Raw genomic sequence first — 19,575 nt, forward strand, 5'->3', positions numbered from 1 at the left:
AAAAATCACCAATGAACATCTTATGACGAATATCATTTACCACAAGAAAGGATGACCAGTCATTCTTAATGTCACTCTTAACTTACGAACAGCTTTATGAAACAGCGCCTTGATCGTTAGTAGCTAAATACCGTGGCAACCTTGGAATAAACATTAATATTAAGACAATTTAAAAAAAAAACACACACATTGCAGACATGTCAGAACAAATGAGCCTAAAAATATAAATGGTGGCACCATACATGTGCAGCCTATTTACATGTTGTATTATTATTATTATTGATTTTACATTTTTCTGAATCGTGTCACATACTATATATAATATCCTTATCTTTATGTTCATATGATGATATCCCAATACAGTATATCTAACTACATTCATATATGGCAAACAAATTTTGTTTGTTTGTTTGTTTTTTGTTTTTTGGCATTTCGGGGGCTCATAGTGTAGTTATAATATCAATTATTGACTAACAGTAAAACTTCTATTAACTGATAGCAACCAATGTATATATTTTATTTGACTTGTTATTTACAATGCAAGGAATGTGCATGACAATTACAAGGGGGCATCATGCCAACCGCCCCCCCCCCCCCCCTTAACAATATATTTTTCATTATCAATACACTATTTACCATTGAAAAATCCAAATACTAAAACAAATATTCATTTCTTGAATGATGATTAAAAAATTGAAAGGCAATAAGATCTTATTATTGAAAAGGTATCTGAACACATGCACTTCAGTCAGGCCAGCCTGATATATTTATTAATGTCAAATCTTTAAAGGTTCTGTAAAGTACGACTAAGTGATGACCAGGAAGCATTTCATGAAAATCATCAGCATTGACTAAATAACTTTGACCATTTCAGTGAAATGCTTAGTTTAAATTGGCTGACAAGCAATGGACTCTGTTACTATGATAACTATTAGACAATAACAATTGTCAGTGGTTACATGTTTCATGTAACCACAATTACACAATTTATGGTATTTCTAATGACTTCAGAACAGTAGTGTTAGTCTTGTGATATCTGACCAATGTAGTGCTGAGTCATAATACTTTACACAAGGCAATTAGTAACATCAATTGGTATTGAACCCAAATGAACTCTATGTGAAACAGCGCCCTGACCAAATCTAGTCTTTAAATGTTGATGTGATTGATTCAGCAGCCATAATTTAAGCTTGATAGAAGGACACATTTTCATGTATGAAAAACTTTACAAGTGTAAATATCTCAAATTACTGACAAAGTTTGACACTGTACATGTATATCCCACATACGCGAGTTCGGTGTTATATCAATACAACCTCATTATCATTCGTGCATGGAAAATTCAAGCTCATGCACTTTTTAGATTATCTTCCCCAAAATCCTTCCTGGTAAAACTATCCGCTTAAAATCTCTTAAAATCTCAGAAACTCTTGCTATCTCATGCACTGTAATCTTCACCACTATCCATATCCATTACCTCTTGCCTGCGATTCAACTGCCTCTTGGTTAGATTCTCCGTCGACGCATACCGCCCTCTCGAGGTAGCCAAGTTTTCAGAAGACGAGTACCTGCTGGACCTGTTGGACGACCGGAGTGAGGTGGACCTCCGTAGCGTGGCCGGCCTCTCCACGTCGCTGCTCTCGCTGTCTTGGTCTATAGGGTGCGAGGGAGGGGTTGGTTTCCTCCTGGGCGGGGACCTGGGCTTGGCTCTGGGCTTGGGCTGTGGGGGTAGACCCTGGTACTGGTCCGAGATCAGGTATTCCAGATCCTTGTCAGGTCTATCGTCCCAATCATTGTCTGGTTGATGATGGATATCTTCATGGCCCCACTCACTGCTGCGGAGGTAATGTTCGTGTTCTTTTTCCTCTCGTAACCTGTTATCTAGTTTATCCAAGCTCTGTAGAAGATCCCCATGCGTTGATGCACCGTAGTCGAGGTCATGTACTAAGGTCATAGGAAAGAGGAAAGAATGGATCAAGAAATGACTTCCTTAGTATTCAGACTTTAAGCTCTAGTGTCTCCAACTATTCCTCCATATTCATATTGCTTACTGTATCATATTAACAATATCATATCACGTTCTCAATATCACATCAAATTTTCAGTAAATATCCTGTTCCGCATACACATCACAGTCTGATTCTTGTACAACTCAGAATCAATTGGAAACTGTTACTACAGGGCTTATTTTAGTAGTAAATTATATCTTCTTATTCCATTGATGTATGAATATTTATGACCAATTATCCATTTTTGTATGAAATACTGCATACATATTCATATATATGTATACAAAAATATGACATGAAAATATTGTTAAAGTTATATTCATAGAACAAAACTATTTCAATATTTCATATCTTACTTGCAAATCAGTATAAAAGTAAGACAAAATACAAAAAAAAATATTATCATATGAATTCATCAATTGATAAAGTGAAAATAAATGTATTCACAGTGTTTACAGGGCATTATAATGGTAATCTGTATTACCCTTCTAAATATATAAATAACCAACAATGACAACAGGTAGAAGCAAATTATCTGGCTAACAGCTGGATAGATTTTGTACTGCCTATCCTTGTCACACAATATGGCAAGACGGCCATGACCCAATGCATGCAATAAATGCTCTTCAGAGATGGCCAATAGCAAAAGATGGCTCTAGCGGTAAACATCCTAATAACATCTTGCAGCCCAAGGCATTGATTCGGTCACACACGCTCTGCTCTGCAAACCGGAGCTCCTGCAATCTCTCATCCATGTGCCTTGTCACTCAGTGATCAATAAAAAGAAGAACTAATTATAATAGATTGTGTCCTCTTTTGAGTTTGCAAGATAGAGATTGGGTAGACGGTTTCAAAGGTGATAGGAGGAGAAAGAGAAGGAACGGCAAGAGCAAAACAAATCAAAGATAAAAAGAAGAGTAAAATAAGAAAATGGATAAGAAATATAAAGATATACTCCAACAGAAATTTGAGAAAGGATGCAAAGATAAAAAGAGAGAGAAGAGGAGAAAAAAGAGAAAATGGAAGGATACAAACTTGGAATTGGTAGAGAGAGAGAGAGAGAGAGAGAGAGAGAGAGAGCAGAAGGAAATAAAACAGAGAAATTGGAAATAGAATCTGAAAAGATGGAGAGAATGAAAATGATAAGCCTCGAGAGACAAACAAAATTAAATGAAAGAAAGAAAAAAGGAAAATAAACAAATGATGAAATGTAAGATAAAATCAAGGGGAAAAAATCAGATGAAAACATAGGATACATTGACATACAGTGAAAGAGACAGATATAATCGACATTCACTCCCTGGCCAAGAGTGAGATAGACATATCTAAAAATACATCCTCCATAAGGGAGGAGGAAGTCCCAATGTTTACAATTCTCACGCAACAGGCTCGTCTAAACTCAAGTACAAGGTTTTGTTTCTTTGGGGGAGAAACGTGAGGCAGACAGGCTTTGGGAGATTTCCTCAACAAGATTTGGGAGAAAGCAATTTGAGATCTTACTAACAAAATTGGGGCTCTCTTCTCTAACAACATCTTAATAGAAGAACAAAATATTGTTGGAGTGCTGAGTGCTGGGTATACTTGTTTTGATTCATAGCATTCTATTCTAAACATTTATCTTTAATCTTGAAATTGAATTGTACTTCAGCTAAATTTTCTTGGAGACAGCACCAAAGAATGCTTTTAAACAGACACCATAAGTTGGGATGATCTTGAATTTCTGAGCCCAAGACAATCAAATATAAATTCCTCTGAGTGGTCAGAGGTAAGAGGGGAAGGGGGTGACTGAAGGAAATGTGGAAAAAGCAAGAGGTGTAGGAGAGCAGGAGACTTGAGTCAAGTGATCTCTGTGAGTGCTAGGTGAATCCTTCCACTCCCGTTATCTGGGACTAAACCGGATTTAAAACCTGGATGACTGACTGAATAACTTTGGGTGAATTTTTTAAAGGTGCATGAGCATAGTTCACAGGGTTTATTTCCAATTTGTCTGACAATTCATCCTATTGCCAACTCGTCTACTATCGTTTGGTCTACCATCAGTTCGTCCACTATCAACATGGTGTAACTGCCAATTCGTCCACTCACCATTTCGTCTAATAATCACGTGGTCCAATAGCCATTTGGTCTAATTGGACTAAGTGTTAATTGTGCAAAGTGAATGAAAATGAAATGGATATTAGACCAACTGGTTATGAGAAGAAATGGTCACAGACGAAATGGTGATTAGATGAATCGATGATTGGACCAAATGGTTATTAGACGAAATGTTGATGGACGGAATGGCATTAGACTAAATGAAAGTAGACCATGTGGTGAGTGGACGAGTTGGCAATAGACGAATTGACAATTTACCGTTCACAGGACAGCAGAGAGATCAAATAGGCCTACACTTTGTAGACCAAGGTACTGGTGTGATGATGCATGTCAATGAACTTACATTCTGGTGTGAGCATTGTGCCAAGATCAGACTCGTCCTGCTGTGACCTTGCACCCCTTTTACTCTTGTCCATGATGACGACCTCCTCTTCTTCTTGTGAGTCGGTTTCTGGAGGTGGTAACCTCTTCTGTTCTTCCATTGTTCCTGCAGCCATTGCAATCCCAGAGTACACCTTCAGCTGATCCAGCAGTGAGGATTGTCCCTGAGGAGACCAAACACACACAAAATTAATAATTACTATACATACATTACTGTTTCTACCAAGGGTTCTTTGGTTGTCAACATCAAAGGACTCTAGAAACTATTTTCCAAGACTAATAAACGACACAGTACTGTTGTTGAATAAATGAAGTGGTGTATCTGTCTGCAAACACACAAAAATACTTACGGGTAAACCATGATTGAATTTTTTTTCTGTTTTTATTTTCACTATCATCATTTTCTGTGAAGGTAACCTGTGTGATGTTGTCGTTTTGACACTTTAATTCACTGCTAATTTGAAGAATCAGGTCATGCCATTTTGTAAAATAAGACCAATAGAGAATAGAGAATGATGAAGCTGTAATCAATTCAAATTGAATTTGGAGGTTTGTGTAATTATCATTAATGACAACTTCTCTGAGGGTTATTAAATTGTAAATTTGGGGAAAGGATTTGTTCCATAAAAAAACAAAGAATGTGTATAATATAATAATAAGCTACACAACGTGAAGGAGAGAGGATTTTCTGAAGGTTGTGGGGGACCCTTACAATCTCAAGCTAGTAACCTTAGTACAGGGATCAAATCTTAAATCACTTTCTAGATCACAAAGCTTAGCTTGCCAGATGGTATCATAATTGCTCTTGACAATCCTTCGGATATGGGCCAAGAAGCATAAGAATATCTGTCCTCTATCTGTGCATATATGTCATTGACCAGAGATTTATTGTAATGGTAATTGAGCAAGAAGATCTCTTCGGAATAAGCCTAGCCACCACAACAAGTTTGCATTTGCAATTTCGTCTGGATGATTCAACTTTTAAAAACCTCTATTACTTAGACCTTGCCTTTCATCGACATATATATTTGATAAGTACAGGCTTATGATATACAGTGCATCTCAGAATAAACGGAACTGATAATTATCAATGAATTATCATAACTTAATCACAAATATAATAGATAAATGATAATTTTAAAGCTTAGTGTCTTCTTGTTCATCTGATATAACTTATATAAATCATGCAAGCATGGATGAGCAAATACAATTGTGTTTGCTCACTCATGTATATGAATAAATATTCTTTTAACTTAAAATTTATTGAGTATCAGATGAAAGAGACTTCAGGTCATTTGTCTATTTTCCATGTATTTGTGAGTAATTTCTGATAGACCATTGATAATTCTCAATTTCTTTCTTTTTTTTCTATCGAAAATCTTGATGGTGAACCATGTAGTAAATAGTATAATGCAGGTGAAAGGCAGTTTTATGGATCTTTTTTATGTCACAGGGGCATATACAGGCCATTTATAATGGTGATAATAAAGCCCTCCATCACAGCCATATCCCTCCCATACAGACCTTAAAGCCCTCGATCATGATTGGGAGAGTAGCCTAATTTTAAATTCCTTCAAAGTGGGATGTGCACTTGATTCAAAAGGTCAAAGCTATGCTTTCTATGCATAAGGAAGCTATCAAATGAATCAGGAAAAGGGTTACTCCTCTGTATGTAGACCAAACCAAGGAACTATAAATACAAAGGATGTACAGGTGACTCTCCGCCCTTTCACACGGTAAAAAAAAAAATCGTATTTGAATGATGATTCCAGTGAAAAATATGGCTAATGACAAATATTTAGCACATGTGAAACCAAACTAGAACATGATTAGAATCACGAACGCTAATCACAGTCACTATTACGATAGCAATCATCATTACAATGATGATTCAAGATTCACATGTGAAAAGGCCCTCTAAGTCAAATCTCTTGGGGCTATAGAAATCTCTATTAATTAGGCAAAATTCGAATAAAAAGTCATCATTGAAAATTTTCCATACTATGTTTAAAAAAAAATAATGAAATCAGAAATTAGCAAACACAATCACCTACACTAAAAGTGCCTTTTGACTACAAAAGTTAACATGAACTTCCACAAAAGGAATCAAACTCATGCAGGGCAATAAATAACTTTCTTCATTACGACACATGTGTTGAAAAAAAATGTGCGAATACTAAAAAAAAGAGACAGACGATGGAAGAAAAAATATAAAGAATTTCATATACATTGCTCATATACAATTGTAGGTGAAAGATGCAAGTGAAGTAATTTGAATAATGAAATAGGATAACAAAGCAGGGAGAGAATACAATACTAGCTATTACATGTACAGTGAATATATACAGTAGTACAAGATTGTTGCAGTTAATGATTTTCTTATCACGCAGTCTGTAGGAGATGGCCGTTATCTCAAACATTGTGAGTCAAATCTAAAAGTACTTGCAGTTCGTTTCGGTAGTATGTACCAGGGCTAAGATTAGATACAGCTTGACAGCTTCAGGAAGTTGGCACATTGCAATGACCACAACATGACATGAAGGTGCATTACATCATTTCAAGAAAAACCTACATACACATATAGGCCTACATGAATCTATACCAGACCATGGCTGGAGGCAGCCCCCCCCCCCCCCCCCCTCTCCACCACAGAATGTACAGTAGTTACACCTTCTTTTTTTTTTACTTCTTTGCAAAAACCTCCCCAAAATTTACTGTCTTGTTCTTTTTCAAGGATGCCTTTAATAGAATATCCAATTTGACTGTTGCTCCCTTGCTTTGTTCCCTCAAATATTGAATTGCCCCCCCCCCTCCCCCTATCAAATTTGTCCGCATACAAACTTGAAACATGGTACCAAAAACATTCATGTAAATTTCAAGGAAATATCATTTCACTCAAAAAACACAAAAGGTGAAATGGGTTGAAAAAGGGCCAATGAGTGACAGTGTTTTCCACCCTTATTAAAATGCTCTCTCTCCTCAGCCATTTTAAAGGGTGATTTACCCCTTTCCAACCTTTCATTTTTAGAGTGTAGTCAATTAGTCATGCCATTATCAAAAATAATATACATGTAGATGAACTAACAAAGTCATTATTAGTTGATTATCAACTTATAGTTTGATAGAAACAGAAACTAGACCTTCACATAGTATAAAGAAATACACAAACATGCTACATTTTCATTACAATACCATACATCAGGGAAAAATATGTGTGTACACATACAATTACATTGATATACATAAGTAGAATTTATTAGGGCACAACTAGTAAAGATTGGGGGAAAAGTCGTGGTGCCAAACAGCTTTAAAAATAATGCAACATTCTCCAATATCTTGACACTGACATCATACTCTATAAAAATAAATACTTGGATTAGTTGGATAACACTCAATACCAATTTATACAACAGCATGATCATCTAAAACACCAACTGCAAAACTATGCTCACAAAATAACAGACAATCATCGCAGACAGCTTACTAGCATTGTCAATCAAGAGCCAAAGAGATTTGTCTATGATTAATTTAAGGATGTTTGACGACTTCTAAAGTTTGTTGAACTTTCAATGTCAATTGGATTGCTAGCTACATGTAGAGGGTAACAAAATTGGCTTAAAATTAAATGCTGTTAACTTTCTGGATTTGTTTTCAAAACATATTTTTCCTCAAGGATGATGGAGGGGTGTAGCCATGTAGCCTAATTGTAGTGATGACAAGGATTGTAACAATTTTAAAGGAGTCGTTACTTAGCTCTGAACAACATGTAAGATTATGCCTCTTTCACACTTGTTATATTTATTTGAACAACAAAAAAAGTAAATGAAAATAAAATTCCAAACTAAGGATACAGGTGGTACACCAATAGGCCCTATACATAAAGGGGGCACTGAGTTTAAGAATTTCAACTTTGGACAATTTGCATTGTAGCAAGACTGTAATCACAAAAATAAAGCTTAAATTTTAATCTAATTAAAGTGCCCCCATCCCCTCCTCAAAGAAAGGTTTTGAACAAACCCTCATGTATTATATTATAAATAACACAAAAATTTATCCATATGGCCTAAAAATATACTTTTGAAGCACAATTCAAATCTTGTTTGTTCTTCAGAAAAATAAACTCTTTTGTCACAAACAACAACCAAAATAGCCATGTTACAGCATACAGACTCTACCTATATGTCACAGGAGACAAGTAAATGCATCATCATGTATTATGCATGCTGATCTCCATAGAATATTGGCAAGTACTTCACAGGGAGTGTATAAATGCTCTTCATTTCTTTCATGCTATCACCATGGAAATGCCGTACAAAGCTCTGACTCTCTTGTGACTTTACTTGTTTCAGAATGCTTTACACAATCAAGGCATATTAGGGTTTCATCAGCTTTGTGCCTACAGCTAGGCTACAATGGATTTGGTGAAAGTAACTGCGGTTTTCTTGGGAGAAAGATTTGTTCCAACGGGATGTAGGATCAACTCTCTATTAGATTCATGCTAATGAAATCAAGTAAATGAGCATAATTTTGAATACTCAAGCAAGATCCCTCTATTATGACCCTCTCCTATTTGCAAGTAGTACAACATTAATCACACTTTTCATGAAAACATAACATTATTGATTTGCATTGTATGATGATGACAATTAATATGGGTACGCATAATTTTTTCACAGGACATAATGGACTCATCTCACAAAATAAGCAAAAGAACTTCCCCCCCCCCCCCTCCAAAAAAAAAAGAATTGTAAAGACGATCCCAAAAAGTACATTATTGATTTTCAATTACAAATTCATTCCTAGGTATTGAAAAAAAATCCATGCTTACTTATATTTTTTCAAAGACACAAGGACAAATACGTGTAGGTTAACAGCACATAAGCACAAACATGCTTGCAAGAAGAAAACAGGAAATACAATAAATCAACGCAAAAGAAAGTCAATAATATTTTGTAAATTACATAAAATCTCCATGCACATGCCTAGAATATATACAAATTGAATTTATAAAAACACATCTTCCAGAGATCCTACAAACATCAGCGAATAAATTCATAGATCATTATCAGTACAGTGAATCGTCTGAATTTATTCACAGAAATAAAAGACTCCACGATTCCCAACCATATCTGATAAAAAAATCTTTAAAATCTGTATGGATATGTGCATGGCAAAGAACACAAACGAAAATCATCAACATGCTTTTTGTAGCTGGTTTATAAGAAACAGAAAATTTATGAAGAATTTCAATTCAGAATTTTGAGTAAATTTGTACCGAAAGTTATAAATCATTGAGGAGTTTATGGGGATAAACAAACAAAAAAACAGGAGAGTCAGTTAAGATACATGCATGCATGTAAAAATGTTGCTTAATCACAACTTTACTGATCACAACATTTGGAAACAGTTCAGAACTTCAACAACACAACAATTTTCACCACTCTGCCTGTTAATTTCTTTCTGTTTAATAAAACAGTTAACAAATTTAAAATAAACTTGATAGCAGGGAAGAGCTTCTCCTTCGATGCAACACACATCACAACACACAGGGATAATAAACACATTGGGTAATGAAATACATCTCACCCGCTTAGCTGGGGATAACTCCTGTATGCAGTTAATACAAAGAAGGAAATTAATGGTCGGAAGAGGTTAATGAAGTATTGGAATAAGTACTGGGAGATTATGATAAATAGATTTGAGTGAGATCCATGGGGGGTCAATAATTGGGTTAGTCTATTTAATGCAGTATAGAAATTTTGAACAAATTCATGTCTAATTTAAAACATGAAAAAGTGGCATTTCTTTTCCAAAATTGACAAACAGTGTTACTGTAAGTTTGCTATATTATCAAAGAATTATAATATCTCTAGTTTCTCAGCAGACAAATCATTTAAAAAAAAACCAGACTTGTTTACCGTAAGTATAACTTGGGAGTCAGGTCTGATTTGATCTGAAATTCTTGAAGTTAATAATCACATTTGTACACATACATGTTTATTTTGCACTTGTTTCTAATGAAAAGATATTATGAAGGCATCAATCATAACTGAAAAACTTATATACAAAACTACATGTATATTCTCTACAGAAAATTACAGTAATTTTATTTTTATTTTTAAAGTATCATGATCTTGAGTGAGATCCTTACAAGCATGTAGCAGATATGTAAAATTTCTATTGAAAAAATATATACTTGTTAGAAACACTTTTTTCAAAGTTATACTTTGAAGCATGCATATGTTATTACATTTACACCATTTCAAAGAATGCATAAAATGGGCTGTACTTGAAAAATGTGTAGAAATTGGAGTTAGCTTTAATTTCACTAATTCATCCAAAGATATAATACATGTATATCACTATATACCTCGACATAAAGGCCTATACGCCTGTGTTCTACAATGATGGCAGTTTTGTGACAAGATTTCCATGCACTTGTTATTTCAGCAAAAACGCTAATGTCGTGAAATTCACATACTGTAGGCATATCAAAGCTACATGTAGCTACAGGAATTAAAGAAAAAGTAGGCTTCCTGTTTTCCTTCAAACTTTGATATCCCTTGAGAAATTAGTAGTTTACAGTGACATCAGAATGATATATGAAACAGGAATCAATCAGAGTACAGGGGGGGGAAATAAAACAAGAAAGAAGGCAAAGATTTTGAAAAAAAAAAGTGATTTTATTTTCTGAAAAATAAACACCTTTGTCACACTCTCATTCTTAATCAGTATATCATTGCCAAAGAAGAAGGAACTAGCACAAAAATGTTGATGACAAAACAAATAACACACTTATGTTAGTCCTCTAAACATACATACAGTTGAAAACCATACTCATGAGCTTCGTTTACAATTTCAAACATAATCGCTTTTGGCATTTTTGGATGAGGCTGCATGCCGTACAAGGTCGGGGCATAATCACGCAATCAAATGCATTCAATAACAGAGCAGCCATTGATAAAGAATGAAACTTGCCTGTTCTTCTGTTAAATAAGACCTAAATTTGCGCGCACGAATCAATAGGAAAGGGGCCTGGAAGTTGGAATAGATGAAAGAGAAAACAAGACAATTATATAAAACTGGATGTGACTGGAAATATACTATTATCATATATTACAAATCATTTTATTTTCCAAATCATCTCCCCATGATAAAATAAAAACGATAATGATGTTGACAAAGATGATTGGACCTGATAATTTCACATCTTATGCTGAAAGCACAAAATCTTTTTTTTTTTAGAAAGTAACAATCTGGGAGTGTTTTATACTTAAATCTATAAATATTCAAAAATAATACTTTATCAATGAAAATAATTTTGTGTGCAAAAAGGGTTTCTAAATCACACTGAAATACGTTTTCTCAAGTTGGAATATTTTAGGTGAATAGTAATTAGTGTTCTTCTTGACAAAGTAATGTTTGTACGTATATGCCTACAAGTACATTCCTGTTTGAAGTCAACCTTTTATAAAACATACAAATTTGGATTCATACAATGGCATTCCATGTCTAAACATATATGTATTTGCAAAATCAGACATGGTTTTATCATTATTAGCCTTATACATCTATCATCCAACCCCCTCCCCACATTACAACCATAGATATTCTATGATGTACCTGCATCACTTTTAAAAAACCTATGGAGATGATTGACACATGTATATGAAATTAACACAATGGATTGTTGAATCTTGACATAGTTTTAATTAATACAGAGTCAGACATATGTACAAAGTATTTGCTGTGCTTAATTTCAAATGGCTCCAAAAAAATGACTCTTCAAATCTTGTACTATATCAACAAATTTCTAAAATCCAGTAAGCCACAAACAAATTCGCAGCCCGACTTGCAAACATAGAAGTTATCACATCAAAATGAAGAAAAAAACACCCTCATATTGTGAACCACATTCATTCTTACATGTGGGTGAAACAAATCCACATTATCATTTATGCATGCAACAAGTACACTATGTAGGGTCTCTTCTTAAGTCAATGCATCCCCTCTACAACATGATCAATTCTCTCCTTCTACATTATCCTATCCAAGGTTCTGTATTTTTTTCAGTCTCATTTATTTACCTTTTAACCTTTATTATTTATCCTTTCTCTTGAGCCCCAAGTATGTCAGAGATTGAACACTGGCCAGTGCTGAATGATGACCATGATCATGCATAATTTGTGATGACTACCCCCCCCCCCCCCCTCCTACCATACTTTTTCAGATTGGAAAGCATCAGTCACTATATTCATAAACCCCTCTGTGGGATAGTAGTATGTCCCGCTTCAGAAAACCCCCAAACCAAAGCTAAAGTGCATCTACATGTATAAGGTAAGATTAATCAGGAAAATATTCTTCCTCTTTATTGAAATTGCTATATTAAAGCTTTCATATTCAGTGAAGATAAAGTTTTGTCATATAGATCTTGAAAAGGACTTCCACAGTATGAACTGTGAATGTGGAAGTTCTTTAATATATTCCTCCATTTGAATTCCTCTCTGTGACATTCAAATACATGTACTTCACATGACATTACTCAACCACAAACTGTTCAAAATCAAATGAAGATAAACGCCCGCTTTCATGCTTCCTATGCCATTCCTCCCATCCCATTACGGTCAGAAAACGTGTAACCCGAAACCGCCGCCTTGTGAGGAGAGACGGCCACATTAAGCATTCAACAAAAGCCACCGCTTTCTTTCTTCAAGCAAAGCGGTGATGGGCTTCCATTTTCTCTGGCGCATCCGTAATCACAGACATGAGAACATGAAGGTAATTCAAAGCTAACGCTATCTTCCTTGTGTGGCCTGAAGGCGCATAGGGGTAGGGGTACAGGCATCATACTTGTTGCTCTCTATAACCTCCCCCCCCCCTCCCCAACCCTTTCTCTGCCTTTTACTCCCATTCTCTCTATACATTTGATTACAGAGTTCTTTATTTCTCATCAAAGGCTGAATAGAAGGACCATCTAGTTCCAGTAGCCAATGGATTAATCTTTGGTAATTTCGAAAAGGCTTCAGGATACATGACATTTACTACTCTATATTTTGGCATTTACAAGTCTATGTACACGTCCCTTTTAACATCATTTGCAGCGAGTACTAATCAAAGACTTCAGGGGAAAAAGTCTTTCCAAATTTGTCTTTCATCGCTGGCATATTATCATCCATATGCTTTTATCTTCCATGTTTCATTATAATGAATGAAAACAATTCTGTGAGATATTTCAAGTCTCTAAATTCAAAATGTACTGTAAACAGGAATAATTCATACAGAAGGAAACTTTTAACTCCTTTTTTGGGGGGGTCTTTGTACATGTTTATTAAGCAAATGAAAATAAACCAAATGATGTTGATTTGAACTTATAAGTTCAAATCAGCAACATTGATCATTTGGTTTTATAAAATAACATAAATATCACATTTTTTTTAATGTTTCCTTTTATGACACATGGTTGGGGAAACCTATTTTTACAGTAATTCTATGAAAAATTCCACTTTTAAGGTCAATGAAGTAACAAGGTTTACCTAATGAACATTCAAAGTGTGTAGGTTGTTGAACATTAACCAGTAATTCCTTGGTCCAAATTTGTTTACAAATTATATGTGCAGTAGGTTAGCACAGTTCTACCAAGTGAAAAAAAAAATATGCCTTGTTACATTTCTGGTGAGACTGCAAGCGATTTGTCAGCATCTTAAATTTGATTTATCAACCTTCTTGTGCTGGAGGCTGGTATTTTAGTTTGAAGGATGTCTTCTTGTAAAGGTCATACTCATCACATTCACTGAGAATCCTACCTATCATTTTAGAGATCCCCAAGGCTATTCTCCGAGGGGAAGATGCGCTTTGATTTGGTAATACTAATATGATGACATGCTATGCATATCACTACAAAGAGATATTGCCCAACATCCAAACAAAGATTGTTAAGAATTCAACTCAAAATATTTTGCCCTAATTTTTTTTTAAACAAAATCATGAAGAGATAATGAAATAATTATGACATGGACATTATCCATGCAACATTAAAATATTATCATTTGAGAGAGTTGCATTTAATGTCAGTGAGGAAACTTGTCTCAAAACTCAATAGTGACACTATCTAATTTTAACAAAAATGCAGCTCAACCTTGCTAAACTTTGTTGCAATATGTGTAAACCTTATTAAACAAGATTACTGGAGTGATCTCCCTATACTAGTGATTGATCACAAGTACTTTATCTCAGACACAGACTAGATCCAAGTATTTTGATCTATTCAATGAACTCTCTATATCAAGGTTACCTTGATGACATGTAGAGGTGAAACGTTGATGCAATCACCATCACTTCACCCTACAGATCTGCTATTGCAATGAACTGTTAAATATGAACACTGCATCAACTCAAGTTGACCATATAGAATTCAAAACCCAAGTAGCTAACCCAAGTACATGTACATGTAAGCCTAAGTTTTGAAAGGATATATACAAAAATGTGGAAAATAAGAAGTAGAACAAAATTTGTGATCTGCAAGTTTACTACAGTACATATTTATTGATTCATTCATGCTGTCCATGATTATGAAGCACAATCCCATGAAATCGAGATTACTAATCTCTCACTATCTCTCGGGAGAGGCAACACCATAATACCTTGTTCACATTTGGTATTCAAAAGACCTACAATGTTATGAAGAAAGGAATTGGTTTGACAACTTTTGTTACAAGATATTAACATGACTTAAATATGGCGCAGTCGCATTTCAATTACGATGGCTGTACGGCGAGTAAAAAAACAGCCGTTTTTATCATGTTTGTACTGGACAGTGTCCTGTTTGTAGTTTGTATAGAAACAGATAAAACGGCTCTTTTTTTACTCACAGTGCGAACACTGTATGGAAAATGCAACTGCAGCTAGCATTACACTAAAGAAAATTAAAATGCATCCTTTTGTTATTAAAACTATGTGAAGCCTGTTTAGATTGCAGGTGATATCTTTTTTATATGGAGATTTCTGGAGGCAATCAATAGACCTGAGTATTTCATGAAGCACCTTGCCAGTGATTTTCACTGACAAATTTGATCTGAGCCAATCAGATGCAAGGATTTCAGCAGCTTATAGCAAAGTGTCAGTAACAATCACTGACTAACTGGTTCATGAAAAGCTCCCCACATTTGAACTGAGCTTAATGACATCGCACGCTCAAAGAGCAAAACCAAATAGTTAAATAATTCAAGTCTCATTTATTCCTCCTCCTCCAGTAGATAGTCGACCAAGGACTCATCTAAAACAGTCGGTGCCTTGCATTCCTCCCTAGATTAAGAGGGTGATTATTATGAGGGTATTCCATCCAAAACCAAGGATGGGAAAATCATCGGATGAGTCACACTTTTGAGGCACCAAGTGTATTCCATCGGGAAAAGGAGACAGTTTCTTGCATTTAAAGTAGAGCACATAATGACCACACAGAGCATTGCATTTTCGCTGAAGTTAAAAATGCTTTTAAATGGTTGTTTTTAATGTCATGAATACCTGATACAGCAGAAGAAAGGTTTAGTTCAAAAAGTCTGATGGAATACCGATGGAGTGAGTTGAACATTTTTAGGACACTATTTTCTAAGAAAACATTAAAAAACAGCAGGTCATCTGCAATTTTTATAACTATGATTTTTTTTCTTTATTCGAATAAAGAAATAAACAAAAAATATAAAATTCTCAAAATTATTAGAGATAGCATATACATGTAGTACAAAACAGCTTACATATCAAAATGTAATTCTAATAAAACAATTCCATTTCACAATTGACTACATCTTATGAAATTTCTAATGTGCATATCTACTTTAGATGTAAAACTACTGCATTCCAAAATGCATTTAATCCTCCTATGGAAAAGCTATTGCAATAAGCCTATATAGGCCTATGTAGAATGTAAAGTGATTCAAAATTTCAAAAATAATGTAAATAAATAGGCCTACTCAGTCTAACTTTTTTTCTCTCTGTGGAATATGAAGCAAGCATATTTCCAAAGCTTTTATCATCAATCTCAAATCTAGACCTGTTCATCACATCTGTATCTTTCATCAGTGTACCACAACACGCATCATGGATTGCAATACGACGTGTGATGCCTGGAGCTCTCAATGTTAGGATAGAAAACGATAGGTTGCTATCCCGTAACACACGACCCAGGGGGGGCTATTGATTGGGTCATGTGGGTTCACAGTAGTACAACGCTGTGTGACAACATACCGCAGCAGGTGAATGTATAACATCATCACTATAGACCAGTGTGGGGTCAATACAGTCAAGCTGGACCCAATCTAATCTAGACTGTAGCCATTGAAGCGCTTGGGCAGCAGGGATTGTTTTGAATATTCCTAGAAACTGAGGCCATAATGATTGGGGATTTCAGTGTAAAGGTGATAATCAGTTCCAAGTATCAATGAAAATGTTTGATAACAAGATTGAATTTGTACAATTTTATGGACTATTGTTCATTCCTCTGATCTTTTTCTCAAGTCACTTCTATATCATAGCCTATCCATAGAACACCTGGAGGGGGGTGTTTCACAAAGATGTAAGTGTAACTTAGAGTCAGAGTTGCACAATTTGAAGTATAAAAGGCATCACCGCAATGGTAAAATCATGATAAGAGGACACGTGCTACTGTGTATTTATTAAGAAGACTCCGCATTACATGTCTTGTGTGCATCCGCACTTAAGCATGACTTTTAAGTCACACTAATAACTCCAGTTGTGCTTTGTGAAACATCCCCCCCCCCCCCCCCCCCCCCCCGGTCAGCTCATGCCTGATCACAAATCCCTGTCCAACGTCACACAGATTAATGTTCTATGAATACGATATGAACAAATGTACCATTTGTAAAATTTTCAGAACTTCTACAAATTGCAAATACATGTAACTTGTCAAATTTGACAACAAATTAAATGGCATGGAGACACAACATTTTGTAATAATGCGATGGCGATTGAAGACATTGTCCTAAAGCTATAAAAGTGAAGTATCATTATCATACACGAACCCACTTTCTACAAATTCATTATTCATATGAATGTTTAATTGCCAATTAGAGATTACCACTATATGCACATAGCACACTTCCAAACCTAGTAGAGTGTTAATGTGAGAAGCAATGAGACATTGGTCTTTCTCTGCTATGACACTTCCATGAGTCATAGACATACATGCCTAAGGTTGTATACATGGATGTTGACTAGCACTGATGAAATGTATTGAAGATGATCGATGATGGTGTCGGGTCTCCAGACTAAGTTTCATCATCGGGATAGGAGCAAGGCTCAACTTGCATCATATCCATACAATGAAGGCAATTGCATGTTCAATGGCTATTGAAGTCTTTTTTTACACCAATAGTAAATAAATTTAGAAACACACACACATCTAGAAAAGTATATTTCTTGTGAAAATAATCTGTAGACTCATTGAAATAGTAGACCATCGTCTCAAACCAGGAAGAGATAAGATCTCCTGTTTTTGAATAGTCCAACTCTCCTCCAATAACCATTATATATTCATCTACTATGGGGTGCAGTTTCTCATACAATCACACTAGGGGCCCGTTGCACAAAAATTAACGGTAATTTTGCCATCTCATGGTAATAACCATGGTAACAATGGTCAACAGCCAATCAAAATCAAGGATTTCATGTAAGTCACCTTTGGATTGCCCCTTTATGCAACAGGGCCCAGAATTGCAGCACCCTCCCTTCCGCCGTCCATGCTTCAACTCCAACTGAATCTTTAAAGGATTATAAGACTCTTCTCTTCAAAAATTAAATTTCTCTCCCTAAAGTCCCTGCCACATCGGTCCGTGCAAGACTTGTAGGTGAGTTGTGAGCAATCAAACGACTCACCCATAACAAAAATATGAGAATGTTCAAAACTTTTCTGCAGGCAAATTGGACCAGCATGTGAGGTACACGTGAAATACTGTCAATGCGTTACCCACACATCACACGCAAGGCACAAATTGACAGGCCTTGAACATCATATGTTCCTGTTCACTGTTGAAAGTCTTATAGGAAAAAAACAATAATGAGTAAGATATTTCATAGGATCCTCACTGATATTAAAATCGAGAAGTACATTTATATTTTCATCAGTTGATCCATACCTTGATTGCAGAAGTCATAACAGCGTTGGCGGCCAGCGTCATTCCGTTGCGTCCTACTCGTTTCAGAGCTTCATAGCCCCTTTTACTGGCTTGGTTTATGTATTCATCAATTTCCTGAGCAAAGGGAAGGATAGAATTGCAACATAAGTATTGAGAGAGATATCATATTTATGATGAGAGCCCAAAGCACAGTATTCATTTCCAATGCCCTTCTACATGTACCTCAACTCTCCTTCAAGTCAACTCTGATAATGCATTCCACCGCGCAAAATATCGCAAGTTACATGGAGCATAGCCATGCACTTGGATTTGAAAAAAGGGATTTTTTTTTTATTTGTTATCTTTATTTCAAACTTTCTTCCATTTAAACATAGCCATGTACATAGTACTTGCATCAGTCTGTTTTCTTCACACTTAAGTTTGTCAGCAAAAATTATATTTTCAAATTCAAACTTTAATCACTTTAATAATATTCATTTCAACGAAATAAGCATTATTACAAAAATCACTGCACATGTTTTGCAATAACCTTCAAGCACCTACTATTAAAAGAATTCTGGGATTTAACATAAAACTACAGTCACCCACTTCACAATATAAAGCCAAATCAATATATGATGTATCATGGAGAATGACTAATTTCATGACAGAGGGAGCAAAAGACTGATGCCCCACTGATCCAACAGACTCTACAAGGTCTATCATCCCTATCTATCTCCATTGATCCAGGGTATTGTTTACAGTCAATGTGAAAGTGGTCTTTACATGTACATGCATGTCTTTTGTGGTAATACAGCTAACAGAAACAAATTATACCAGACCCCTCTTTCATATCCAATACTAAAAGAGATATTTGACATGTACCGACAGGCCTAAATCGCATATCCTGTGGTCGATGAATAACAACATTTCACACAAAAAAATTATGACCCAGTATTCTAGCA

General features: G+C 35.3%; 1 protein-coding gene across 3 annotated transcripts in view; it reads right to left on the reverse strand.

The window, feature by feature from the left end:
* Positions 1–19,575, reverse strand: part of LOC129273540 (receptor expression-enhancing protein 3-like) — a 58,045-nt gene that overhangs the window by 8,238 nt on the left and 30,232 nt on the right. The window contains exons 5-9 of one of the 3 annotated variants that reach the window (XM_064107649.1): positions 18,632–18,745; positions 11,463–11,519; positions 10,071–10,091; positions 4,447–4,648; positions 1,478–1,944 (exon numbers count right to left, since the gene is read on the reverse strand). In XM_064107649.1, the coding sequence (XP_063963719.1) occupies positions 1,478–1,944; positions 4,447–4,648; positions 10,071–10,091; positions 11,463–11,519; positions 18,632–18,745 (861 nt within the window). The remainder of the gene's footprint in view (positions 1–1,477; positions 1,945–4,446; positions 4,649–10,070; positions 10,092–11,462; positions 11,520–18,631; positions 18,746–19,575) is intronic. The other 2 variants (XM_064107650.1, XM_054910589.2) reach the window with 2 other exon arrangements.

This window comes from Lytechinus pictus, chromosome 12 (genome assembly GCF_037042905.1).
Source record: "Lytechinus pictus isolate F3 Inbred chromosome 12, Lp3.0, whole genome shotgun sequence".
Lineage (NCBI taxonomy): Eukaryota > Metazoa > Echinodermata > Echinoidea > Temnopleuroida > Toxopneustidae > Lytechinus > Lytechinus pictus.